Source organism: Haliaeetus leucocephalus, unplaced genomic scaffold (assembly GCF_000737465.1).
Source record: "Haliaeetus leucocephalus isolate CR32 unplaced genomic scaffold, Haliaeetus_leucocephalus-4.0 Scaffold605, whole genome shotgun sequence".
Classification (NCBI taxonomy): domain Eukaryota; kingdom Metazoa; phylum Chordata; class Aves; order Accipitriformes; family Accipitridae; genus Haliaeetus; species Haliaeetus leucocephalus.
Window position 1 is genome coordinate 697,176 of NW_010973041.1, and position 26,597 is coordinate 723,772.

Genomic DNA, 26,597 nt, shown 5'->3' on the forward strand with positions numbered 1-26,597 from the left:
TCTCTCAGATACTGGGAAGCCCCAAACGATCATTTGTTTTTAAGCACCCAGATCAGCTCACAGATAGATGATGGTCTGGGGTGTCTCAACATCAGACTCCAGTTTGCTTCCCCACAAAGTTACTCATTAATTTGTCCTGATCTCTCCATTCTTCGCCTTGGTTCATGCTCTCTGGTGGTCACTCATAGACAGCAGCCGACACACTTTCTGGGTGCTGTCTCCTCTCCTCTGTAGCTCTTGGTATCTCTCCACGTTTGCACGCTGCGGTCATGCTGCTGCCTTGCCACCCCCTGAATCATTCTTGTCTAAATTGACTTATATTTAGCACTGTTATTCTGTTCCCTGAATCCATCCTGTCAGCTGCGTGACAAATTGCTGTTCCCTGAATGCTGTCCAATTTGTAAATACAAATTACCATAACTTAGGGACTGTGACAAACATTTGTGTTTTGAAGCGCACTCATTGAAATGCCCAATGGACTTTTCTGATGTGTACCTGCCCCGCAGCCCTGTGGCAGGACGAATGAAAGGTGTGCTGGTGTTTTCTGATCTTTCTAGAACCATTTACAAATCATTTTCTGGAATGATTTATGGGCTGGCTGGCTGAAAACCAGTCCCAAGGGAGTGCTTCTGGTGGCTGGAAGTTCTGACCTCTGGTGAGGCTGCAGGTATCGTTCCTGTGCAGTCTGTAGAGTATCCCAGGATATCCTCCTTCTGCCATGGGCAGTGGCTTCCTTTGGAGTGGTTTCTGGATGGGCTGTGCTTTGACAGCCCTTTGAGCAGCAGCTTCAGTAGAGGTGTGAGGATCATAAGACACTGGCACCAAATCCTCCTGATTAAAAATTTTAAATACATATTTTTTTAAATAAGCTTTCAACCTCTTCATGGGGAGGGGCATGCCAGTGTGTGCCCCGAACATTCTCATTTTGAAATGTTTTGTCCTTATAAATTAGCATGTATTCTAAGATGACCACAAAACTTAAGACAAATGTTTCAGTTGGTTTTCGAAGAAGTTCTCTCTTCACAACAAATGTGTTCGAGTTGTACATGACTCTGGAAGGTACCTTATCCCTCACACTATTCTTTGGCATAGACTGTTTACTGAAAATCTTTAGGAAGGACTACTTACAGTGCCTTTGTTTTTAATGTGAGGCTCAACTGTGTAGCTGGGAGTGTGTTAAGGAAACTTTAGTTCCCAGAAAACCAAGATCAGCAGCTAACCAGTCCATTGTCTGGACATTGAATCTTTTATTTATTGAATCTGGATTTTTTTTTTTAACTAAACATCAAGGAAACATCAGGAAATACTTCTGAGACTCAGTAGTAATTTTGCTGCCTAGTCATGATTTTGGCTAATCCTTTTTCTTGTCATCTTTCAGGCTTCCAAGATACCACAAAACTGCTGCCCACTTCTTGTATTTGTGAATCCAAAAAGTGGTGGTCTAAAGGGTCGGGATCTGCTGTACAGTTTTAGAAAGCTGCTAAACCCACATCAGGTCTTTGAACTTACCAATGGTGGCCCACTGCCTGGGTAAGTCATCATATTTTTCATTTTTTTTTAATTTATGTTGTTTTGGGTTTTTTTGAAAGGATGGATCAGATTCAATTGTTATGAAGATCTAAATTGCTTCTGTTCTGTGCCTGAAGACCAGAGCAGTGGATCACTTGTTCTGACTGGTTCTCACTGTGAAAACAGATTTAAACATTGAGGTTCCCTAACGAAAAGAGAATAGAGTAGTTCCTGATGCATGATGCTTGTGTCAAGTCTAATAGGGTCCAGTCCTGGGAAAGTCACATGCACTTTACAATAACACAGATTTAATAATTATTAAAATAAAAAGATTTTATAATTAAATGGGGATGGAAAGAGAAATGTCACATTGCCTGACAAGGGCTTGTATTTGGCTTTATTTCCTCTGATGTTTCACAGGAACTAACAGGAAAGTATAATAAAATTTCCTATCTTGACTCCTGAAATTTAGCCACAATTGCAGAATTAACAGGGCCTGCCTGATCACAGCTGCAACATTTCTAAATGCAAGGAACAGAACATAATGTGCTTGTAGGGAGGCAGGAACCGATTACTTGATTTAATCAACACCACTTTGTCACCAGCTTCATAAAACTGAAAGTTATGGTTGTAGCCTACTCAGAGCAGCCTCATTCCTTCAGCACTTTTTTACAAGGAACTGTCATGACAAGCTCTTCAAAACAAAAGCTTTCATGGCAGAAATGCAGCTTATGCGGGAGGCAAGAAAAGCAAGCTGCACAAACTAAGGTTTTTGTCAGAACTGTATAATTCTGTTGTCTTTCTAATGCAGCTCAAGCTCCAACTTCAGTAATGCATTCATTTTGTTTTGCCCATGGAATCCTTCTGTAGTTTTATGGCAAAATGCTTCCACTTGTTCCTTGCTTCTTGTGCAATGGGAAATAAAAATTCCTTTGCAGGGTATTTCAGTATGTAGGATGAAAAGCCACAAAAGGTAAGAGCGACAAGGAATATAGAAGAAGATGTGCTAGAAGTCCTATGACTAAGTAAAAAGAAAACCCCACCAGTAATCAACATCTCCACTAGGATTTAGAGGGTTATAAATGTTCACACTGAAATGATGAATAGTTAGATCTCTGTGTCTTTGGTGCAAAAGGAAGTGATTAACAATTTAGCTGTGAAGAATCTTAGAATGATGTGGTTTTCACTCTTTTTAAACAGCTTTATCTAGAAGTTCCTATTTTTCCATTTACTTTGTTGAAGTTGATCCTGAAACTGATTTGGGGCAGGGGGAGGGGTCTGGGTTCGGGCAGCAGAATCCAATAATAATGTGTTATCTTAAATAGTACATTAAGAGGCTTCGCTTTTCCTGTACTATATTGTAACAGTTCTTTTCCCCTTTGCTTTGTTTCTCAATGGAGGTTTCACACGTTCTCTAAAATCCCCTCCTTCCGAGTGCTGGTGTGCGGAGGGGACGGCACCGTCGGCTGGGTCCTTGGTGCGCTGGAGGAGATCAGGCACAAGCTGGTGTGCTCAGAGCCCTCAGTTGCCATCTTACCTTTAGGAACAGGTGAGAATCATAGCAAGCGCCATTCTTCTTCTGAAGGCAGAAGTCCTCCAGAACGTTTATCTTTGTTTATCCGCCTGACAAACAACTCAGTTTTGCAGTAGAGATGCCATGACTCAGTTCTGGCCAGTGTTGGATAGCAAATGCAACATCAGCTTTTCAAGGAAGTGACAGTCATGCTTTCTGAAGGAAAAACAAGTGGCAGGAGTGTTGGTATGGGTGTGTCCGAGTGGGCAGGAGTTGGACAGGGCAAAACATTCTCCCCCTGACAACCACAGGTGCATCAGCCATTGCTGAAAACCAGCGAACTCAGCTGCTCCCTGACTTCTCACCTCCATAACAGGCTTTGCCATCACTTTTTGTGAAAACTTTTCAGATGAGACAGTGTACCTGTATGTGATACTAAGCACATGTGATGCTTAGATATTTTCTCTGCTTGTTAACTTTTCAGTCCAATCTCACTACTTCTGTGACTTGTTTGGAGTACCTTAATGCGATTTGATTTGTAAAACAGGGTTGATGCACTTTTTGATGCTTTTAGCTAGCTTACGAAATGCAGTTGTTCTTCATTGTTGCCCAGGTAATGACTTAGGGAGGGTCTTGCGATGGGGAGCTGGCTACAGTGGGGAGGACCCGTACTCAATTTTGGTTTCTGTGGATGAGGCGGATGACGTTCTTATGGATCGCTGGACTATCCTTCTGGATGCAGAAGAGCCAGCTGAAGGTGCAGAGAATGGTATTGCAGAACCTGAGCCTCCAAAGGTGAGCTGAGCACTGTTTGGGTTTGATTCTTAGGAACTGTTGTTCTAGCCAAAATCACAAAGAAGATAGTTACTAACGTAGTTTAATCTTTTATTGCTCACCTATCTTTGAGCTTGGACCTTACTGAGCTATTCCTTAGGGAACCCAGCATATGCCTGAACCTAGTGCTTCAGTTTTGGTAGGACTGGTTGGCTGCAGAACACACTTCGTAGCTGTTTGGCAAAAAGTATCTGGTAGAGGATTAATGAAAAGATTCAAGTAACAATGGCATACCTATTTGCTTCAGTTGGAAAGAAATTTATTTCTCAAATAAGAAGAGCTTTTTGAAGGAATGCCAAACACTTTCCAGAACACTAGTGAAACTGGAGTGTCGACCAAAACCAAACAACCCCATGCCCCCCCAAAAGTACTCTTATCTTTCCTCTAACAGTTTAAAAAATGGCTGAGTTGCTAGCATATACAGGAAGTAAATACTTCTGTCATCTTACTGGCATTGCGTGTCTGTATTTGTGGCATCTGTTGTATTTTTTTTGAATGAAAGTCCCTGTCCTTTGGTTTGTATTACTTGTTTCTGTTTAGGGAAATAAAAATGCTGGTTGTAGATGGTGACTTCAGAGCTTTGTGTGAATCCTGGTTCTGGTTATCTTCAGACAAAACAAACAAATTGGACAATGGGGTGGCAAAAAGGAAGTAGGAAATTGTAATAATGGTAGCAATTGTCTAAGATGGTAGTCCAGTCACTGGAAAATGCTAGGCATTATGTGTCACTTGGAGGATTTAAGTTGCTCAGGTTCCAGGTATTTTTCACTTGGTGGAGACGGGTTAATCTACCCTGGGTACCTAATCTCCTTTTTAAAGTTGAAGGGCAGGAGAGTCAAGGGCTAGGTTAGAAAAGTTATGGGATGCACTGGCATGCAAAGGAAAAATTAATTGCAGAACCAGAAATGGTTGAAATCTGTAGAAACTTGAGACTGGTGTATAGGGAGCTATTTAAAATGCAGCTGAGCGGGTGAAGTCAAGTTCTTCACTTATCTGGCATAACCTGGTCACCTTCCAAAGTAAGGAAGAACATCTTCCCAATGATGTCATGATAAATCCATGGCTGATGCCAAAAATAATAGTGGCATGAGTGTTCAGCAACTTGTGTAGTTATTGCATAGAATTGCTTTGAGAAGTTGGTTTGGTTTTATTTCTGCATTTGTTTTTATTTCTGCCTTATTATGCTTGTTACTTGCAATTAAGATTAAATTTTTAAGTTTCTGGTACTTCGGAAATAATGACTACACATGTCAACAATTGTCCGTACAGCTTTAGTTTTAGTGCAGTGTTTCTGGAAAATGTTTTCCAGGATCTGTCAAGATCAAATGACTTGGATCATCTGAAAAGCTTGTTTTTGTTGAAAAACTTTGGAACCTCTTCATTTATAAACCTAAGGAGGAAATAATACTTTTTTTTTTTTGTCAGATTGTACAGATGAACAATTACTGTGGTCTTGGCATTGACGCAGAGTTGAGCTTGGACTTTCATCATGCTAGAGAAGAAGAACCAGGGAAATTTAATAGCAGGTAATCCTGGGGAAACCAAGGGTGAAGGGCAAACTCTGGTATTGCGTAACTTCCAATTTACACTATGGCTGATAATTGTAAAATGCTACAGGTATCCACAAACAGTATTGCTTGAGGCAGAGCTGGCACAGGGAGGCGTTAAGTTAGTCAGGAACTTGTAGACACAGAATTTGGTTTGGGGAGGGGCGGGGAGTGTTGTTTGGTTGGTTTGAGTTTGTTGTTTTGGGGTTTGGGGGGGGTTCTGCCTTTACCAAGAGAGAACACCAAAGCAGTTTTTGGAAGCCCTGTCGTTATTATTCAGTGTACTTTTTTGCCAATAACTGCAATTTTGAGGTAGTGGAAAAATCTCTTACTCAAAGCCTTTAGCAGGAGGGAGGGCAGTGCTGCTATGTGAGTAATAAACACACTGTTCAGAACTTCTTTGTACCTTTCCCAGCCTTGCTTAGTTCTGTGGTAGCACCTGCATGCTGGTAATGAGGATAAAAAAAGATCTCTGTGTCTCAAGTGAGACTGAATGATTAAAAAGGTATGGAGAGAGACCTTCCGCCTTTCTGGCACGCAGATCAATCAATAATAGTACTTTTTCTTCTTCCCGTTATCACTGATGAGAAAAAGAAACCACATTTGTGTAATTAATCAGTAATTCATTGTAGAAACTGGTTTTGTCTGCTTTCCCCTATGCTTGTGAGTAAATGTTCTCTAAATTGTCTCTTGGTTGCCAGAGACAGTTACAGCCAGTTACAACTATGCAGTATTCAAATCCTAACTATTAAAAATATTCTCTGATGGGTTATGAGTGTAATGATGTGCAATCCCACCTATCTTGCAGTGTTATATCTATCATTGCAGGCTTTGCTCATGTTTTGTCTTAAAAATGGAATAATACAGGATATTGTTTGTGGTACATAAATTACTATTAAGCATTGGTTTGCATTTTCAATCCACTGAATTAAAAACATCATAGGTCATAAAATCAGGCAATAATTTTGCATATAGCAGTGCTTGTTCTAGTGTATAAAACTGTTCTAGATTTACTTGTGCAATTAATATAATGTAAGAGTTACATTCATTCTTCCTTTAAAATACACTACCCTGCTTTTGCAAAGCTGCAGCACTTTAAAAGATATGTCCTTTTCTTAATGCTACTGTATTTACGGGTTGTACTTTGACTTTTATTGCCCTGTGTGCTTTTCATCCCTTGAATCTTTATCTCAGTCAGTTCATAGTGTGCAGCATGTGCAGTGCAGTGGGTGATGACTTGGTACCATTCTTGCAGACCTTTTACATGCGTATTCAGACACCATGCAAGCAGGGTGTCTTGGAGGGTGTGCAGGAAAGAGGTGATTTTTTTTTTTTGTAAATCTGAAGGGCTGTATATTTCTGTGATTCAAGATCTGAGAAAGAAACATGAAATAATGAGTTGATACTGAGCTACAGTTTTGCAGGAGACAAACAGCTTGTGCAGCTAACAGTGCTGACACATGATTGTTGCCTTTCGCTGCCTGTGATGATGATTGTTAAAATTGCTGGCTTTACTCTTTCCCAGGACATGCAAACGCATGCTCTTGCCAAGAGATTAGCATGTTTTTATTATTATTTTCAGTAAATTAACTGAGAAGGATGGCTACTTAATGCCAGATGCAACAGCTGCTGGCATGTGAATGGGCTGCTCCTGAGTGCAGAACAGGAAGTTTCAGGTTGTGACAACAGAAACTGCAGGTAGTCCTTGCGAGAAAAATGGGCTTGAGTGCTCTTCTGAATCAAGATCTTAAGCTGGTAAATGTCCTGAAAGCTGTGTGCTCTCTGTCCTCAAGCTGTATAGTCTCTTTACACGCTCAGGACTCCCTACCTTTGGCTTTCCCCCCTGGAGAGAATTCAGTGCTGAACTTCCATTGCAGGGCAGATAGAAATAGTTTATGTTCCTGCAGTGATGGTTTTTATGTTGTTGAGTGCCAAGCTATGTGAGGTTTTTTCACACTGTAAAATTTAAGGATCAGGGCATCTGCCTTCATTCCCCCATTCCCATGGGATCCTGGAGCCATCTTTAGGGTTGTCTGTTACAGAAGAGACCACATCTTGTTTGTGGCACCCAAAATTGGCAGGAGACTGCTGTGGCAGGCAGTCTCATGAATGTAAGGTTAGGCAGAGAGAATATTCTGCATGATTTAATGCAAGTTTAGAATTGTTTTACAAAGATACAGAACTGTTCTTTCTCTGGCTGGGCTGGAGGGAGGTTTGAAAGTACTGGTTGTTTTATTTTTTGGTTGTGGGTTTTAAAATGCTACAATGGCTACTGTCTAACTCATTTTTTTCCATCTTGGGTCCTCTGTATGTGAACCTGGTAAAATTCTTTCCCAGTCAGTAAGATTACCCTAATAAAAGCAGCCTAACAGATTCTAATTATTGGTCAGAGCTCTTCGCTTTTGCAGTGGTGGTTTCCCACCCAGTGGTGGGCTTGTTGAATTGCAGGACTAGATAAAAAGCGGTCATTTTGTTTTGCTTGATAGCTTTCTGTGCTGTGTCCTGCAGTTCTGAGAGGTTTGCTTCTGAGAGATGTTACCTAGCAGTTTAGTAGTGCTCAAGGGAAATTGCAGTTCATTTAAAAAGGCCTGGCACACAGATTTCTTATCCATCATCTTTAAAAAAGAGTTCCCCAAACCTACCCTTCTGAGTGTGCAGCAGTTGGCAAGAGCTTTGAAAAGTCTGGCTTTCTGCATCAGCTCGCTTCATTTCTTCCCAAGTCTTGAGGACTGGCTTCTTTATTTTCTTTTCATGAAAGCTTGGAAAGCAGTTGCTGATGGTCTTGCTTCCTCTGGCCACCAGAGGTGCTTGCTGCTTAAGCAACAACCACAGAGGTGATTTAAACTAACAGTCTAAGGTGATGCTATGGTGTCTCCCTGAGTCTATGGAGACTTGTTCATGGGACTTTTAAAAAGTAAAGGGTATTTTTCAGTTTGCTCTACCAGGGATAAATACAGGATTGCAGTACTTTAAAAAGCAGTTGTTTACTTTCATAATCCATTAAAGTGGTCCCATATAGGATCACCTTTTAACTTTATCTATTCTGAGATACTCAATTAGCTAAACTGAAGAATCAGTCAAACCTTCTGAAAGTCCCTCTGGAAGGGTGTATGCAGCCTTATGGGTGTAGCCAGTGGGGCATCAGGTAGTACATGAATGTTGGCTATACTTACAGTGCATCTTTTGTAGAAAAACAAACCAAAGGGTGATTCCTGAGCTGTGTAGGTCAAATTCCCAAACTCATTTGAGCAGTAGGATGTTACTTCCATATCTGTACTCTAGAGAGCCTTCCAAATAGTTCTGGGATGATATAATGATGCAAGTGTTGCAGCCAAGCTGATGCAAGGACTCACTGGCTCCATGGGGATGGATGAACTGCATGTAACGCCCTGCCCTCCTCTCTCATCCCCATCAGTGTCATTTACAGCAGTGACTGCAGTGTGTCCCACCTAATACAAAACTTGATTTCCTTCAGCAAAAATAAGGTGTTGGAGACTGCTCCAAGGACAACTTCCTCCTTCCTGCCATGCTAATTAACTGTGGTGAAACTACTGCCTGCAAATCAAGGGTTTGCTTTAGGAGATGCTTATTCTTTCTACCCAAGTGGGCAAGCTAGTATGTTATTAGCTACTGGTAGCAGTAGGCTGACAACTTCCACTGGCACTTTCTCCCCGAATCATGTCCCACATGTAGTTGTGCAAAGAAGGGTGGTGATTCTCTCTAAGTGGTGGATGTGCAAAGATCACCCTTCTAAGCTTGGCTGGCCATTTTAATCATAAAATCTTTCAGTCACCTTCAAAACCCTTGGATAGGAATTGGTGTGGTAACATTACATTCAGCCAACACTTTAAGAAGGGAAGATTTTTCTGTAACAAAATTTCACAAATCTCCGCATGCCTCAACAGCACAAATCATCCCCTAAGTAAAAGGTATATAAAGTTCATGGCTTATGCTTTGTTTCTGCAGTAAAGCTAGAAGAATTTGGAGAGGGGTTTAATTGAAAAACTCTTTTAAATATACCTGTTAGAGGACAATACTGATATACGTACAAGGAACAGTGCTATGCTGGGCCTTATATTTTAGTTACAGGATGCTTGTCTGCTGCTAGGTTTCACAACAAAGGAGTGTATGTGAAAGTTGGGCTGCAGAAGATAAGTCATACCAGAAATCTTCACAAAGACATAAAGCTTCAAGTGGACCAGCACGAGGTGGAGTTACCAAGTATAGAAGGACTCATTTTTATTAATATACCCAGGTAAAAAGGAGAGGAGGGATCCTGTGTGTATGTGTGTGTGTGGAAATGCTGCTTGGTATTTAAGCATCAAATGTTTTTGGTTATTGCCTGACTTGCTGGCTTGCCACTGTGCCTAAGAAACTAGCTTTTAATACCATTTTGACATCGTTTTTCTGATCCTTTGAAACTCACAATCTCACTTCTCTTAAAGGTGGCACTATCTTGTTTTCCCAGTGCAAACCCCTGTACATTTGCTATTTCTTCTGTGTCCTAACAGTAATTTGGTAAGATTTCCTCACCAAAGGTGTTCCGACATCTTTTGGAGCAGTTTTCTAGTAAAACATTACTTTTATAGGCATGGTTGTAGGCATGTGGCTTCTGTCCACTACTATTTTCCCCCTCCCCAAAACTGTTTGAACGATTCACCAGATTTCACCATGACTTGTAGGAAGATCAAAGATGATCAGCTTATACTCTCTGGCATGCTAGAGACCAGGTGCCTAAGCAATTCCTGCAGTGAAGGCCAGCCAGGATTCAACTGTCAAACACTGTCCAGGTCCCACAGCCAGCTGGTTGGTATATGTGGAGTTGACGATGCTACCTGGGTAGCTGTGGAAAACCCACAGTTCAGGTACCTTTTGCAGGGTTGTGGGGACTGCCCTGACACCTGCAGGGAGCTAGGGTTACTGCTGTGGAAGAAAGGAAGACAAATCTGCAGGAAATCTGGTTTCCTTAGATGTGCTGTTGGTAGAGGCAGGGGTTTTGTTTGCACAAAATCAGCAGGTAATTAGTGCTGCCATACAATTATTTTTTTTTTCAAGTACACTCTTATCTTAGGCTACCAGTATCTTTTTCCATTTTAGTCTGAAAATGTTTCAACTTTTTATTGAAATGTATATATTTACATGTACACATACATATGTGCACAGGCACATACACACAAGTATATGTTGCACATGAGAACTGTGGAGAAGAAAAGATTGTGATTAGTACTGAGCAGTCAATGCAATAAAGTGAGTGATTTGAGGAAGGAGGGTCAATACTGCACAAAAAACAACACAGTGTTAAATTGTCAGAAGCATTTCAGAGGATCAAAGTGCAGGAATACCTGCTTAACTACAAATGAGTTTGGCCAGGTACAAGAATAAAAACTTGATATTTGTTTTAGCTTTAGTTTCTCTTCAGTAGCTTCCATGAATATTGTCAAGATCAGTAAGATCTATGTTAAGTTCTTAAGTCTTGGAAGTTAAGGGTTAATGTAGCTGTAAATCGCGTTTTGCAGTGAACTAAAACTCTTTGGAGTTACTTTCTTCTTGCCTACTCTTTTCTTTCAAATGGAAGCTACTTACTTCGCCCCTTCTTTGACTCCTGAAAGATCTTTTTAGAAGTCTGCCAAATTTTAGGCAAACACTTCCTGCTTTTACAGTGCAGGAAAGCTGTTTGTCTCCTCCAGCTGCTGGGGAGAAGAGTGTCTAGCTTTTGAAGTCTGGTGAACCAGCCACCCCTAGCAGGGTGCTGGGCCGGGTGCTCTGTGGCAGACGGCAGGTCCACCGATGGTCACTGTGGTGTGCTCTCTACACAGCTGGGGGTCTGGAGCCGATCTCTGGGGGTCTGAGAGTGATAACCGCTTTGAGAAACCACGCATCGATGATGGCCTGCTGGAAGTTGTTGGTGTGACTGGTGTTGTTCACATGGTAAGTTGGCATCCCAGTAAGAACAGAGGAAACATATTTTCTCAGACTGCTTATTTTTGTAACAAACAGTGCTTTCCAAGTGCGTAGTCCTTAAAAAGTATGCATCTATGTTAAGATTATACCATCGTTTATTCAGGTGCTTGTTGCGTCATGCAGAAATGGTTATAGACCATAAACAGAATTCATGGGAAGTGTTGGCTGTCTGTGAACAAAGCTTCCAGATGTCGGGAGTTCAGCTGTGGCTGGTATGCCTGTTCATGGACTGCAGTGCCCTCTCATTGTCTGCTTACTGGGCTGCCCTGAAGATCCATATTTAGGTGCCAGACTACTACAGATGGAATGGAAACTGAAGAAACCTGTGGTTGGATAAGAAGTAATAGGAGTGTGAAGAATTTGTTAAAATTGCATGGGGAAATACTTCCTGACTTAAGTAGGCTTTGAACCAAGGCCCGAAACATACATGCATACATATATATGACATGCAAAAAAAAAAAAAAATATATATATATACACATGTATTGTGGAATTGTTAGGGAAGAAGTTGCTGCCCGGGCATTCACACATCAATCAAGGAGTCGCACACACACCAGCCTAGATTTTAACAGCTAGGACTGGAGTCCCTTCGCAGCGGGCAACTCCAGTGAGCCCATGGGTGCCCCTTTTGACTCCTCACACACACACTCTCACCCTCAGGCACTTCTTCTTCCCTTAGGCTCAACCCTAGGTTCCCCGAAGCAGAATCTCTAATCAAGGCCTTCAAAAGAAAAAGCGTAATTTGTTCTATCCATGGTGCACAAATTTAGACCACTCGAGCTGTGTGCCCCCAGAGTGAGACCCCAAACACTAAAATCTCTGGGCAGTTATACCCTTACAGTCGAAGTTTCTGCCTCTCACACCATAGTCTGGTCCAAGAGTAATATTCAGGCCTGGGGTCATCTTCTCTCTCATTGGGTCCTTCTTCTCTTCTCTAGGCAGGTTCTTTCTCTTTCTGTTTTTTTAGGCTAGTTGTTACTATCTCTGCTTTTCCTGGCTCAAACTGATTCTGGGGCTTTCCAAATCTTATTCCTCCAGTCAGAGAATAAATAGGTCAACATTAAGCAAAAGCATTAAGAAAGCTATGAGTTCTGCTTTGTCATGAGCAAGTACCTTTAAGCAGCTAAACAAAGTTCTTAAAGCCCTCCAAAACATATTAACAGCCTCTGTAACTTATATATGTTCCTGTGCTATTATAGCCTCACAATCTTATCCCATTATTGCCACGTGCAGTTTATGTCTCTTTTGGGTGTCTTCCACATGCTCAGCTTTGTTACCTTCCACAACAGAATGCACTAGCTTTCTCATAATAGGTATTTTAATATTACAAAAACACTCACTCTTCACTTGGTGTATTTGCAAAAAATCTTTTCATCCCTCATCACAATCAGGGCAGAGATTCCTTTGAGACAGGTGGTTTTATAATTGTCTGCCACGGGCTTTCCAACACCCGTCTCTGAGAATCTGATGCTAGCTGCTCTTGATCTGAATGCTACCTGAAGGAGACGGTATGCCAGTTCTGCAAAGAATATTTTGACTCAATTTGTGCAATTTTAATTCTTCCATGTATTAACGTATTTTTACAATGGCCTGCCATTAGCAACACAGTCCTGTGGGATGGTGGGTTATTTTTGTCTTTTCTTCATATCTCTTTCACTGTCTTAAGAAATCTGCTGCTGAAAAAGTGTATGTGGTCAGGTAACTAGAGCCAACTAATCCATACAACAATGGAAAGGTGGGTACTTAAAATTGTTTGTGAAGCTGGATCTTTGGTGTTGGCCAACTTCACCATTTTGTAATTTAGATCTTTTAAAGAAGACAAAACATTCCATTAGAAGAATTGGTTTGTTAGAGATCCTTCAAATTTTTGTGATGTTAGAAGCAACAAGGAGTATACCCGTTGCTTTGGAATATAAATGTTAACAAACCTGTGCTCTGGTTTTGTGATCTTGTGTTAAGGTTTTTACCCCCATGTTTAGTGTTTGTACACATTCCCCAAGAGAATGTGTAGCAGCAAAGTTCACTTTGCTTCACTTTTTACAGTTAACACTCAGCCATTAGTTGTAGTTGAGTGTATATATATGTGTATATGGAGTTGAGTTTGGCAAAACTCTCCCTGTTTGATGAAGTGCTTTTAGACTCTTGAGTTTCACGTGTGCTGAAGACTGTGTATATGGTTAGGTGTTTTGAAAATGTGTTTACTGTGTTACGGAGCGGGGAGAGTAAAAGCAAACAAGACCTTTGTGAATGCATGCTCCTTGGCCAACCTGAGTGTACAAATGACTTCACTGTGTAAGTTACTTTGCCTCCAGCAGCCTGCAGGGATATCTGAGTTCTTCTTCATGCGCAAACTTAAATAATTAATGTTGCATCCATAAAGGCATCCTATGCAGATTTTGCCCAAGCAGTTCTTTTACTTGAAACTTAAAATGTCAGGTGAGAATAAAATTCTATCCACCCAGTTTAAGTGCAGCTAGTATTTGTATTTCTTATTTATTGGGGTGACTGATATCCTGGCTTTTACTTCCTAACAGGGTCAAGTCCAAGGTGGTTTTCGATCAGGAATCCGCATAGCTCAAGGCTCATATTTTCGTGTAACACTCCTAAAGCCCATTCCAGTTCAAGTTGATGGAGAGCCCTGGATTCAGGCCCCTGGCCAGATTATTATTTCTGCTGCAGGACCAAAGGTACTGCCTGTAGGTTTGTCTTAGCAAGCTGACTTTGTTTCTGCAGTGGATATTACTGTATTATCTTACTTGTCTGTTGTGTTCTGATGGTTAATTTTAAAGGAGCTAGTCAGCACTCTGTGGTTACTGTTAGATAAATACATAGCAGTTTCTACAGAGGGTGGTTTGAGGGGCCTCTCCACTGGCTCAAATGAGGCTTGTGTTTAAAAAACAGTCCCTGAGCTTCAGCCTAGTGACTTAATTTTTTTTCCCTGTATTGAGATCTCCAGGCAGTGTTGCATGCCCTGAAGCAGATCACAGTTATGTGGGCCATTGTAGTACTGCACTGTGCAAGGTAGGAAGCAATCTGCTGGCAGTGCTATAGGAGGGAAGGTCTGTCTGAGAGCAGCAAAGGAGAAAACTGAATAATGGAGGAGGAGGGTCTGAGAAAAAGAGACTTTGGAGTAATCAGTGTCTGTTTTCCTTACACATACTATCTCAATGTATGTGTAGAAGGAAAAGAGCATCGGCTACCTAAGAATTTAACTTCTCTGTTGACATCAAATTTGTGAAATAAACATTTTGCAGCAGTTGATGCCGGTGCACACCAGTCTACGCATTGTGGGCTATCTTAAGGATGCCTTTTTAACTCACAGAAATTTGTTGCTACAGGCAATCTTGGAAAATATATAGCCCTGCCGGGAGGGCTACCAGAACAATGGCCCTTGCAGAGGAAAAATGGGTGAAAAAGAGGGTCAAACCTCAGATGTTTTGGAATACGTTAAACTTTGTTCTTTTCCTGAGAGAAAGCGGGGGGGGGAGAAGGAGAGAGAGAACAAACCTAACTTGTCCTTCCAGTGAGAAATATCTCTATCTTTCTATCGAGTTAGTGACTAATAGTGTTATTTGTATATATGTGTATGTATATGTGTGTACATAAATATATAGGCACACGTGTACATATCCTTATACATCTGTATACATATACATACATGTGTATATATGTTTATGTTAAAAAAGCAGTTAAATCTATGGCTTTATAAGAATAAGTGCTTCAGATAGTTGTGTATTTAAATGTTTTTCTGTTGCAGTTCCAACATTTTACTTATTAGTTAGTTGCCTTAGATCTGCTTATAGGTGACTACAGATACTGTAATACTCACTCACTTTCTTTTAAAACTTCTCATTTTAGGTCCATATGTTGAAAAAATCCAAGCAGAAACAGAAAAAAACTGGAAGCCTGAGAGAGATGAGAGCAGATAGCATGTCAGTCTCTGAAGGAGGACGCTAAGTGGAGACCTGTGCTCAGAAGTGATGGAGCACACCTACTGTAAATACCAAGATAGTTCAGTAAAACCAGGTGCAGACAACTAGTGAAGAGGGTTGCTTATGAGCGTGCCTTTCATTACATTTTGCTAGTACTGGGTTCTACTTCGTCTTTCAAGGATAGTGCCTCATTGCTACAAATAACTATTATGTACCACTTGTCTCATCTGAAATGTTTACCTTTGGTTGCTTTTTTGATAAGCCATTTCCGAGTTTTCCATGTATGTAGAAACTGAGGCCAAACAAGAGATTCCAAGATGCTGAGATTTCTGCGTCTACCTTGACAAAGACTCTTCCCCTCCTCCCAGCTTTTTCTTAAACAAAATAATTCCATAGATAAATTTTGGTGCATTGTTCAATAAATGAAAGTGTGTTCCTTTAAGTTAATGCTCACCGTAGCCTCCTAACCAAAAAAAGGCAAAGATATGAGCTGCTGTGAACTCCTTGGATCAGTCCAAATAGCACAGCTGAAACAGTACTACCGTAAAGACAAAAATACAAAACACAGGAGCGATTATTTCTATAAAAGTTGCCCCTTGCACTGGGAAGAGAGAAAGTACTAGAACAGTTGAGTCAAAATATTTTAGAGGATTAACTTCAACAGTATTTGGACAATATGAATGAAGGGGAAACAGTTTGTAGAGCAAGTTTTCAACTGCAGCTTGGTTTCTCCTATATTATCCAGCCAAAGCCTGTTTTAAAAGGCATTTGAATTTCAGCAGCTACCACTCTAATGTAAAAAAGGAACAAGAATACCCAAGGCAGTATTACATTCTACTGATTTTTTTCTATCATTGAAACTATTATCTTTGGCAGCAGACTTTTCATCTTGTCTTTACTTGTGCTGTTTCATTTTCATTAATTTGTCACAGTTGGACTGTTACTTAACAGCAAGCTCAAGACTGAAAGAATCATCACTAATTAGCATAAAAGAAGTACCACTTAGTGTTCACTTAAGTAAATTAGCACAGTCATATGTTAGAGCTGAACTGAAGTACAACGTAGCTTTGCTGAGGAGCCTTAGGAGGTATTGAAGCCTGTAGCGTGCATGTAACATGCTGTAGGCTTCAGATAACTGGGAGTGCGATAGCCATCATGAAAACTCTCCTACCTGGTCAGCCTTCTCAAGTCCTTGCTGGGTGTTGTTATCAGGTGTGGTCCAGGGACAGGTGACTTCAGTATAACTTTGAAATATACAAAAGCCGTTTTGTGTTGGAGCCAATTACATGCTGAGGCAGTTCTTGCTGTGTCTCCTTGATCAGTCTGTACTCTAAGCACCGTGCCAGCTTCAGCAACATCTGATCATTACCTGTGCTTTCTACTTTCCAGTCATGGAACAGATGAGGGTGTGAATGTGGGTGCTGCAAGACAGTCATCTATAGCAACAGTGTGATACAGCTAAAGCTATAAACAGACACAAAACAGCCATGCAAAAATGGCAGCTGCCTGCAGCCTCTCCTTCCTGTCCAGTGATTCATTCTGTTCTTAGTGTTCTGGTAGAGATGCATTTGGATGACTGACTCCTCTCTTCAGTGAAACCTGTTATTAATTGTTTAAGTTGTTAATTTAATTTTCAGGATGTTCTTCAGGTACCACGGTGTGGACTTGAACTTACCTTTTTATTCAAGATGCAAACTGGACTCATGCTATGAAGGAGATAGTGTGGATAGTACAGAGCTAAAATCCTTGTCTCCTATCATTACACACAGGGTTGTCTCTGCTTCAGAACCTGGGCATGAAGGATCAGCTGGAGCTCTTCTGGCATCCTGGTACCAGCATTACACATAGGAGGGGTAAAGTAGTGTGTTTCAGGGTATGCCCTCTCAGGACAAAGCCCACAAATTAGAGAGGAAATCTGAAATAGATTGCTGCTTATAATTGTCCAGAAAGTCAGATAAACTGCTTTCTGTCCTCAGGGCAGCAGAAAGAATGCACAGTCTTCTTTCTGATTGCTGACTCAGTAACAGAGAGGAAAACTTGGCTTTTTGTTACAGAAAACATGCGTAAGTTTTAAGCTTGCTGGTATTGACCATCTTCTGCAGCCCAAGTAAATAAACCTGTCTTACTGTTTTTCCAGACATATGTAATCCTGCAGCATGCAGCTGACAGTGTTTCATGTTCTTGGCTCATGAAGGGCCTGTCTCTCCCTTTTGCTCCGTATCTGTTATCTGAAATAACATGAAACTCTCAGGCCACAGTATTTTAATCGGAGGGCCCCTTATTGTGGCATATCCTTCCATGGGGATTTTCCAGCCTGGGAACACGGTATGAGCCTGTCTCAGGGTAGCGTTGTGGTAGCAAGGCAACACAGAAGTACAAATGTGTTCTAATCGCAGCTGCCAGAAGGGATCCTGGTGGAGGACAGGAAGGCTTTGAGTTGGCATTTAAGGCCTCTGTGCATCGTAAAATGATGCTTGGTGTGTTTTGAAGACAAAACAGATTCCTGGGCAGTTGAAACAGCAAAGGTCCTGTAAATCTTAAAAGGAGAAACTCACTGTTTAATACCTCTATTAAGATGTTGAAGTTTCAGGTACTGTAAAGGCCAGTATATCAAGAATATATGTATTCTTTCTTTTTTTTTAACATATTTGTCAAACATAGTATCTGAGAAGGCCTAGTATTTTCTTCTGTAGTATGCAAGGCTTCCTTCAAGAGAGTAGAGAACTCTTCACAGTTAATACAAAACATTTTGACTTGGCTTTTAAGTTGAACAAAACAATGCAGTATAGTTTACATTATAGTGGGCAGACAAATGATTCTCGGCACTGAGTCTTCTGAGTAACATTGTGTGAGAACCTCATAGTCACATGGCCAAGTGCTTTAAATAATGCAGTAACAAAAGTGTTGGGGAAGGGGCTTGGTTCTGTCAAGGCAGGTGTTAATCAGCATCAGGAACACAGGATCAGGAACCATAATCTGTAGACAGAGAGGAGATGCAGGCTCATTGCTATGCTGAGCACACTCCTTCATCCTCTCTCCAATGTCCTGCCTTTTTACCTTGCCTATAAACCATGGCAGGCACAGGTAGCACAGCTAGCATCTCTCGTGCTGAGATAGGTGCTCCTGACCTTTTACTGGTGTCCTAATAGATTTTGCCAGCATGTGGGAGAGAAGGGTCCTGAAAATCATGGTGCATTTGAAATACCACACTATTGGAGACGAGAGAAGGTGGTCAATTGGTTAAAATCTGTTTTGACACGTAAACACGTTATCTTTGTCTTGAATTAGGAAAACTGAAATTCAACAGCTCATCCCTGGGATACAGGTGCTACTTGAGAAAATTTGCTGCTTTTTGCCCATGGCTCTTACATTTGATTTGTATAGCTTAAATTGCTGATGTTTTCACTGCATTGATTTTTAAATGAAACAGTGGTACTTTGCCAAAAACTTTTTATTTATATATGTGTATATATGTGTGTGTGTACATATATGTGTATACATACATATGCACACACGCTTTAAAAATAGGCCTTATTTTATTTCCTTCCACAGTGCCTACTTGTACAGCTTTTGCTGTGTTACAACGTTCTGATAGCGCCCACTTCTGGATCTTTCTCTCACCAGTTTTGGACAGGAGGCAGAGCCTTCTTTCTTACTGGTCCCACGGAGGTTCCCAGCACGTATTTCTAATGGACATGTGCTTCCCAACAAGACATGATAGCAATATAGTGAAAGCACAACTCCATTTAGAGTACACTCTCTGCATGTATACAGTTCAAGCTCCTTTGCTCCTTCTAGATTTTAATCAAATCTGTGTGTGTCTAAAATCAACGGCAATGGCAATTGTAGCATTTTAAAAACTAGAAGAAGCTGTAGCATAGTCCACTGCAAAACTTAAATAAGGAACAAAACTAAATGAACTGTTATAGACAATTGTTCCAGTGTTGTACAGATTGCATTTCTTTAAAGAGCAAATAATGTACTTGTTTTGAATATCAGCTGTTTGGAATCGCTGAGCACTTACATGGTGCACATTACTCTGCAGCAGTCTGTTGGCATATAAATGTGATGTTATCAAATGAAGCCTCATTTTGTGAGCAGAGAAGGTAAGAGTAGCTGTTGTGACACTGAAAAAGGACTAGTGTTGAAGATGCAACAGATTCAGCTGCATAGGTATTTTATAATGCACTGACTGTGTGAGCCGGTGTGGCCTGTGTTGCATAGCCACCAGTCCATACTCCAGCACTGAAACAGGGGGTGTGTTGGAGTTGTGCGCTTGAGAGACCTGGCAGTAGATATTCCTTTGGTCATACCTCTTCCTTACAACCTTCATAGTAACTGTGTGTTTTCCTCTTCTGCTAGGCTGCCTTCCTGCCCTTTGGGCCCAGCCTTTATACTGAAACTTGTAACAAAGGCATGAGTATGTGGTGGTGAATGTGTGTGGAGAGCGGGGTGATGGAGATCCTGCTCTAAAACACAGCTCTGGCTGTTGGACTTAGACCATTCATTAATTTCTACTTCAGCTTCTATTTCAGCCACTTAACAGCTGTGAGGCAAAGACTCAGCAACTACTGAACTACCTTGGATTCATGGTGACAGCATTGCCTCATCTTCAGGCTTTGGTCTTACATGCACCAGTGCATGTATCACTTCATATACTTTTTGCACTTAACAGAAAATGCAGGTTAGATAGGCTTAAGGTGTGGCAAAATTGCAATGTTTGTACTTTTTTGTAACTATGGGGATGATTCTACAGATACAAAGATGCACTTTCAGGTAACTATGAAAACAAGCTTGTAGAATGCAACTGTTCAGGAGTTTCTCTGACTGCAGCATTCCTTGATCCCCATCCATCTCTAATACTGTGTTCTCCTTGAAAGCGTGCTTGGGAATGAGAGATGGTGTCTTCCTCCCATCACAGTGTGTATTTATAGATGACTGACTGAAAGTTCATATATATTTTTAAACAACTACAAATTGGCTGCTATTCTCAGATTTAGGTTTATTAGACTGATTTTATAATGCATAAAAGTAATATTAAAGTTTTATTTATAATGTCAACATTTACTGATTTGACACTTGGCTTGTAGGAGAGATCCAGCTCAAAGCCTTCATTCCTTTTGCTGTTTAATATATACTTTTTTTTTAACAGTGTAGCCATTGTATGTGTGGAATGCAGTGAAATGAATGCAAATTACTAATCTTAACCTGCAGTTAGACCAGCAGGTTCAATGTTTACAGGACAGTGACTATTGATTGTAAACCCATACGTGGCGGTTGAAACAGTGCACTCCTTCCATGTTTTAGAAGCATTGTTTCTGCTTCCCATGACAATTAAGGAAATAGTTGCCCTCTGATTTAGATTCCTAGTTACATCCCTTTGTAGAGATTCAAACGCAGATTATAACTTTTCTGCCATGAACTCATAAGACAGAATTTCTACTGATACAAGTCTTGTATTGAACATGTTTTCTGAAAGATTGACTTTTATTTTTTTGTGAAGATAATTTATGAGAATGTTTTATAAGCAGATCAGTGTTGTCGAAAAAGTTGGTCTGAAGTCTTGAAATAAATGTGTGTAGATATTAAAGGTGTGTCCCAAAGCAAAGTATTTTTGAACAGGGCACTGTTACTAGTGTAGTTATCCCTCAGCTCTCCTAGCAACACACCCATTTCACACATCACTGTGCACAGCTCAAGTGTGTTATTTAGGAGATGACTTGATTTCAGAAGATGTGGCTAGCTTTATGTTGTGCATACCCCATATTACACCTCTGGCAGTGAGTCCTAATATAAAAATCAGCTGCAGAAGGCAGAACTTTTCCCCTATACAAATCACTGCAGGTTAGAGAGCAGAGAGCCTGCCCTTGTGCTTAACTGCAGGAATGTTAAGAGTCTGGTGACTGTTTGGCACTTAGAGTCCTCTCACTGTCCACAGGGTGTGCCACACATTAGTCCTTTTGCTTTCTAAAGGGAGGCAGGCAGAAATTGACATCTGCCTGTGTCAAACAGTTAACAGCTTGCCTTGCCATGGCATCCCTTTTTTTGTGCTGCTGATCTTGCCAAATTGGGTAGCAAGAGGTGCTTGAAGAATTACTGAGTATTTATTGTGTAATTTTAGGTGCTTATAAAGCCTTCACTGCTATTTAAAAGCAAAATTCTGGGGATCTGTAGCATAGCAATAGCTGTATAATTCCAGCTTGCCGACCATGCCAAAAGCAAGTTACCCTTGGGATGGTTTAATTAGCAATGGTGTAGATAGTAGCAAACAATAACCTTGAAGCCACAAGTTCTGATTATTGGAAGGGAGCATTTCTGCTTTGAATGCTATAGATTCCAGTGTCCTTCCTACTTATGAACCACCCATGACGTCTTAACTCTTCTCAAACTATGGCTTAACTATTGCTTAAATAACTGTGTTTTTCACCTCTGGTTATTAAGTCATCCAACTTCAAGCAGTTTTACAAATGCTATTTTAATATTAAGATACTCTAAGATGTCTTATAGCATTTCTTGTGAATGTTCTAATACATTGGTAATAAATCATCTTGGCCCAACAAGCTAAGATAAGCTGACCATTGAACAGTTTAGTTATTGTCTAAGTGCTTATTCTTTGTGCATCTGCCTAATAATTCTCAGAAAAAAAAAACAAAACCTAATTATAAGCATTGAAGTGGTTGAAAACTGTTTCCACATTGTGTGCCTCAAACCAGTATTGCATTATCACACGTTTACTTGTGGATTGGTCTCAGAAACAGGCTTTTAATGATGTAACTTGTTTCTCAGTATCTGCCTAGCAAATCAGTATGCTGTGGTAACTTGTCTACAAATAACATACCTAGTGTACTAATTGGTTTAAAAAAGTAATTTATAAAAGATGGACTTTTCTCTTATATTTAAACATCTGTTTGTCCTTGGGTTATGTTCTTAGAACAATTCTGTATATATTTTGCAATATGGGGTTTGTGTTTAATTTGATTGTACATTTTGCACTGATTTGAAATTCTGTATTCTAAGTATTATTTACAAGTTCCAGAGATCTGTAACTAGAATTTGTCTGTGAAAAATACAACATTTCTCCTACCCTGGACGTTTGTGGAGTAGTCATGCTTTAAAAATAGTGAAATACACTTCTGCAGAGAGAAATGTACTTTGTTTCAGCTGGGCACTACTTCTGTAGGTATTCTGTAGCCTTGCTGTTTGAGATCGGGTCATGCTCTGTGAGAGGGTGGCTGTGTGGTAGCAGTGTTACTTCGTAGGTTTTGGTTTCTAAGATGACACCTACACACTAAGTTTGACCCCTGCAACATTCAAGCTCTTCTAGAACCCTTATTTCTGTGGGTAGCACTTACTGTAACTGGTAAAGTCTTTCTGTGACAGCACCATAGTGTGTTTTTGTTTTGTGAGCTACGTCAGTGACGATCTAGATTTTCCAAGGTAGTTTTGTACAATTCCTTGCTCTATTTGCACTCCTCTAGAAACACATGACCTGGTGTTTTCAGGCTGCGAGGAACAGGCCCATGAGTTAGCCCCATTGTGCTTGGCTTGGGTGAGCACTGGTGGACCTGGCCTGCACAACCCAACGGCCAGAGCCCATGGACCTTGGCTTGGAGGGGGTCAGCTGGGGCAAGAGGAAGGGCTGTCCAGGGAGCAGAGCCCAGATGGAAACTCTGTCCTGCCGTGAGTAGACAGCCCACCCCTCCCTGGAGGTCAAGACCTGTCAGCTCCTGGCCTGCCTCTCATGGCTGATGAGGTTCCTCAAGCTTGACACCTCTGCTTATGATGTCCCTGCTGCAGTAACCGTTCCTCTGGGATGGAGCAGTTGTTTCTCCCCGCTCTGTTCAACAATTGATTGCAGAACAGGGAAGGGCTTGGTTTTGCCCTAGCATCTCAGGGTAAACCTCGTTGTTCCTTGCTGGGCTGCAAATCAACAAGCTCCGAAGCAGCTACATCCACATTTAAAAAAAAAAACATATATAGAAAAACTCAGTTCAGGACTACTGTTCTGGGAAAAGAGGGGAAGCAAACAAAATACTGACTTTCATGTAGAGGAAAAGAAACCAAACACAAAACACCCAAGCCTGAAGTGTTCATGATTTAACCAAGCTTGCCTTAAAAATGGAGAAAAAATGCCCTTTCTCTGTTAACTGGGGAAAGTGAGGTGGCATCTTCCACTTATTCTTTCTTCAGGTCCTAGTGGTGGTGTGGCACACTAAAACATACTGCTCTTCATGTTGTATGCACTGCTTTTCAACTTTTACGTGTTGCAACCAGCACCTATTTCAAATATGCAATTATATGAGCCAGCCAGGCTGTCCAATGGATAAAACACCTGTACCTGGAGGACTTGGGAAATCTCTGAGTGCTGAATGTGGTGAAGTCCTTCCAAATGCAGCTGGGTTTGTGGCACACCTTTGTGAGACAACAGCATGCAGTGAGCTAGGTGAACTTTGTTTTTCAGGAGACATGACCAAAAAATTCATCCTCATACCTAGTCCTGAAAAAGGAATATGATCTACTTCTCCAGTAACTGGGAAGGAGCAGACAGTGATGAAACTATGATCCTCCTCCTTAGCAGAGCCTTGCTAGAGGCTCTGGCACCACACTTGACAGACATCTCCTTGAACCTGTGGGCATGACACCCCAAGCTGCCCATGGAAGGCAGCCAGGAGATGCATGCTGTGGTGCAGGTGCCCTGTGAGGCTTCTTGTTGCTTAGTGAGAATAAAGGCACATCCTCAGTCCTATCCATGTGTAGGGAGGCCTTGAAACCTTTACCCAAGCCTACAGGAGAGTGCTCTGACCGCCAAAGGGAAAGAGGAAAAGAAAGAAAGAAATGCAAGTGGACGAGCTTCCTAGCTGGGACACCAGATGACCCAGAAATTCACTGTTGGAGGGATTTGGGGGACAAGGGGGTGTTTGGGTATCCAGAGGGTTGTACCCCATGTTTAAGTGCATGGGGTACACCTGAAGTGGCCCATGGGCAGAGAAGGTACCATGTCAAGTTACCTGCCATTTCAGTGTGAGGGACCATAGGTTTCAGTGGAGGATTAGTATTTACACGGTTCAATACATATAGAGGAACTCAGGTGCTTCCAGGATGCCATGATGTTCTGCCTGTATCTATTATGATCTGCCAATGAATTTTACTCCTGCTATCACTGAGCTGAGAGAACAGCCAGGATCTGGTTTGCAGGCAGAGTGGACAACTTCCAGCAGTCCCTCCCTTCCTGCTCATGTAGGGTTGTGCCTTGCAATCTGGCTGTGCCACATTCCCATCATGGGGAACTGGTGTCTGAGAATGGGAAAGATGGTTTGGCCATGAAAAATCCCAGTTTGACTTCAAAGTGGATTTAGTCACCAGTTAGACAAATGCACTTTGAAGTATAGCTAAGCAAGAAACTTTTAGACAAAAATTAAGTCACAAGGAAATTAAATTGAAGGGCAGCTGGAGCCATTTTGGACATCAAATTGATCATCAGGTGACAGCTTTGGCCCACTAAAAAACATGCTTTCTTGTTGTGGACAACCAGTGGACTGTAACACACAGATGTCCAGGCTGAAGAACCAAATGCTGGAACGCATGGTGGTGGTGGCTGCATTTCCTCATTCCCAGGACCAACCTGTTGCAAACAGAACAATGCAGACATAGAGCAGCAATGCCTTTGCAGGCACCCACATACAGGCAAGCATCATTGACATGAATAATACAAATGGGCCAACTCTGTGCCTTCTCACCAACTAACTTGGCTCAAAGTTCACTGCTGAATGATTCTCTCCCTCTGACTCAGTTTTCCCAGGCCTCTTTTGTAGCTGGCACCATGCTCTTGTTCTGTCCCAGAACCTGGCTCTCACACCTCTTAACCAAGTCTCCTGGGTTTGGCTGGGATAGGGTTGATTTTCACAAGAAGCTGGGAGGGGGCACAGCCAGGACAGCTGACCCAAACTAGCCAAGGGGATATTCCATACCATAGAACATCATGCTCAGTATATAAACTAGGGGGAGTTGGCCAGGGGTGGAGGGATTGTGGCTCGGGAACAGGCTGAGCATCGGGTTCTAGGTGGTGAGCAATTGCATTGTGCATCACTCGCTTTATACATTCTTTTATTAGTAGCAGTAGTATTACTTCTTCTCTCCTTGTGTCATCCTATTAAGCTGTCTTTATCTCAACCCACGAGGTTTTACCTTTTTCTTCTGATTATCCTCCCCATCTCACTGGGGCAAGGGGAGGAGTAAGCAAGCAGCCATGTAGTGCTTAGTTGCCAGTGGGGCTTAAACCAGCACACCAAGAAATCCAGCTTAAATGTCTGCTAGGGGATCACAGAGAGAAAGGAAAAGCAACAACAACAACAAAAGTTATAGAGAGAGTTTAATAAGGAGGTAGAACAGCCCACAAGGTTCAGGCACAGAGCCTGGCTGGACAAGTGCTTTGACCAGGAGCCTGCTGACTTAAAATTGGGCCCCTGTAATAAAAGGGGGGTTAGGGCGGGTGTCAGAAAACACACCCAGAGAAACTGCACACAGATAGCACCTCACCCCAGACTGGGAAATGGGGTAGGGACAAGGTCTTTCACCTTCAGGACTTCTCTCAGTTAACCTGTGCTGTGAATCAAATTGATAGTTTACCACAAGCAGCCACTCTCACAGGTAAGGGCTGGCACTGCTGCTGGAACAGTGCCCCCCAGTCTGTGCCGGCTACCTACAAGGCTGGTGTGAGCCCAGGATGTCTGGGGCTGCTGTCAGGTGCTGTCACACCTCTGCTCATGTGCACACTTGCCCTGGTTTCAGCTGAGATACAAGTTAATTTTCCTTCTAGTAGCTGGTATAGTGCTATGTCTTGGATTCAGTATGGGAATAATGTTGATAACACACTGATGTTTTCAGTTGTTGGTAAGTAATGTTTATATGCAGTCAAGAATTTTTCAGCTTCTCATGGTCAGCCAGCAAGAAGGCTGGAGGGGCACAGGAAGTTGGGAGGGGACACAGCCAGGGCAGCTGACCCAAACTGGCCAAAGGGGTATTCCATACCATGTGATGTCATGCCCAGTATATATAACCTAGGGGAGTTGGCCTGGGTGGATCGCTGCTCTGGAACTAACTGAACATTGGTTGGTGAGTGGTAAGCAACTGCATTGTGCATCACTTGGTTTGCATATTCCAATTCTTTTATTATTATTATTATTATTGTCATTTTATTATTGTTATTATCATTATTATTTTCTTCCTTTCTGTCCTATTAAACTGTCTTTACCTCAACTCACAAGTTTTACTTTTTTTCCTCAATTCTCTTCCCGATCCCAT

At 41.5% G+C, this 26,597-nt stretch overlaps 1 protein-coding gene across 1 annotated transcript in view; it reads left to right on the top strand.

Moving 5' to 3' along the window:
* Positions 1 to 18,732, top strand: part of DGKQ (diacylglycerol kinase, theta 110kDa) — a 96,976-nt gene extending 78,244 nt beyond the window's left edge. The window contains exons 16-23 of the mRNA XM_010578161.1: positions 1,379 to 1,530; positions 2,910 to 3,058; positions 3,636 to 3,817; positions 5,282 to 5,382; positions 9,512 to 9,658; positions 11,220 to 11,331; positions 13,899 to 14,051; positions 15,223 to 18,732. Of these exons, the coding sequence (XP_010576463.1) occupies positions 1,379 to 1,530; positions 2,910 to 3,058; positions 3,636 to 3,817; positions 5,282 to 5,382; positions 9,512 to 9,658; positions 11,220 to 11,331; positions 13,899 to 14,051; positions 15,223 to 15,321 (1,095 nt within the window). The 3' untranslated portion in view covers positions 15,322 to 18,732. The remainder of the gene's footprint in view (positions 1 to 1,378; positions 1,531 to 2,909; positions 3,059 to 3,635; positions 3,818 to 5,281; positions 5,383 to 9,511; positions 9,659 to 11,219; positions 11,332 to 13,898; positions 14,052 to 15,222) is intronic.
* The last annotated feature ends 7,865 nt before the right edge of the window (positions 18,733 to 26,597 follow it).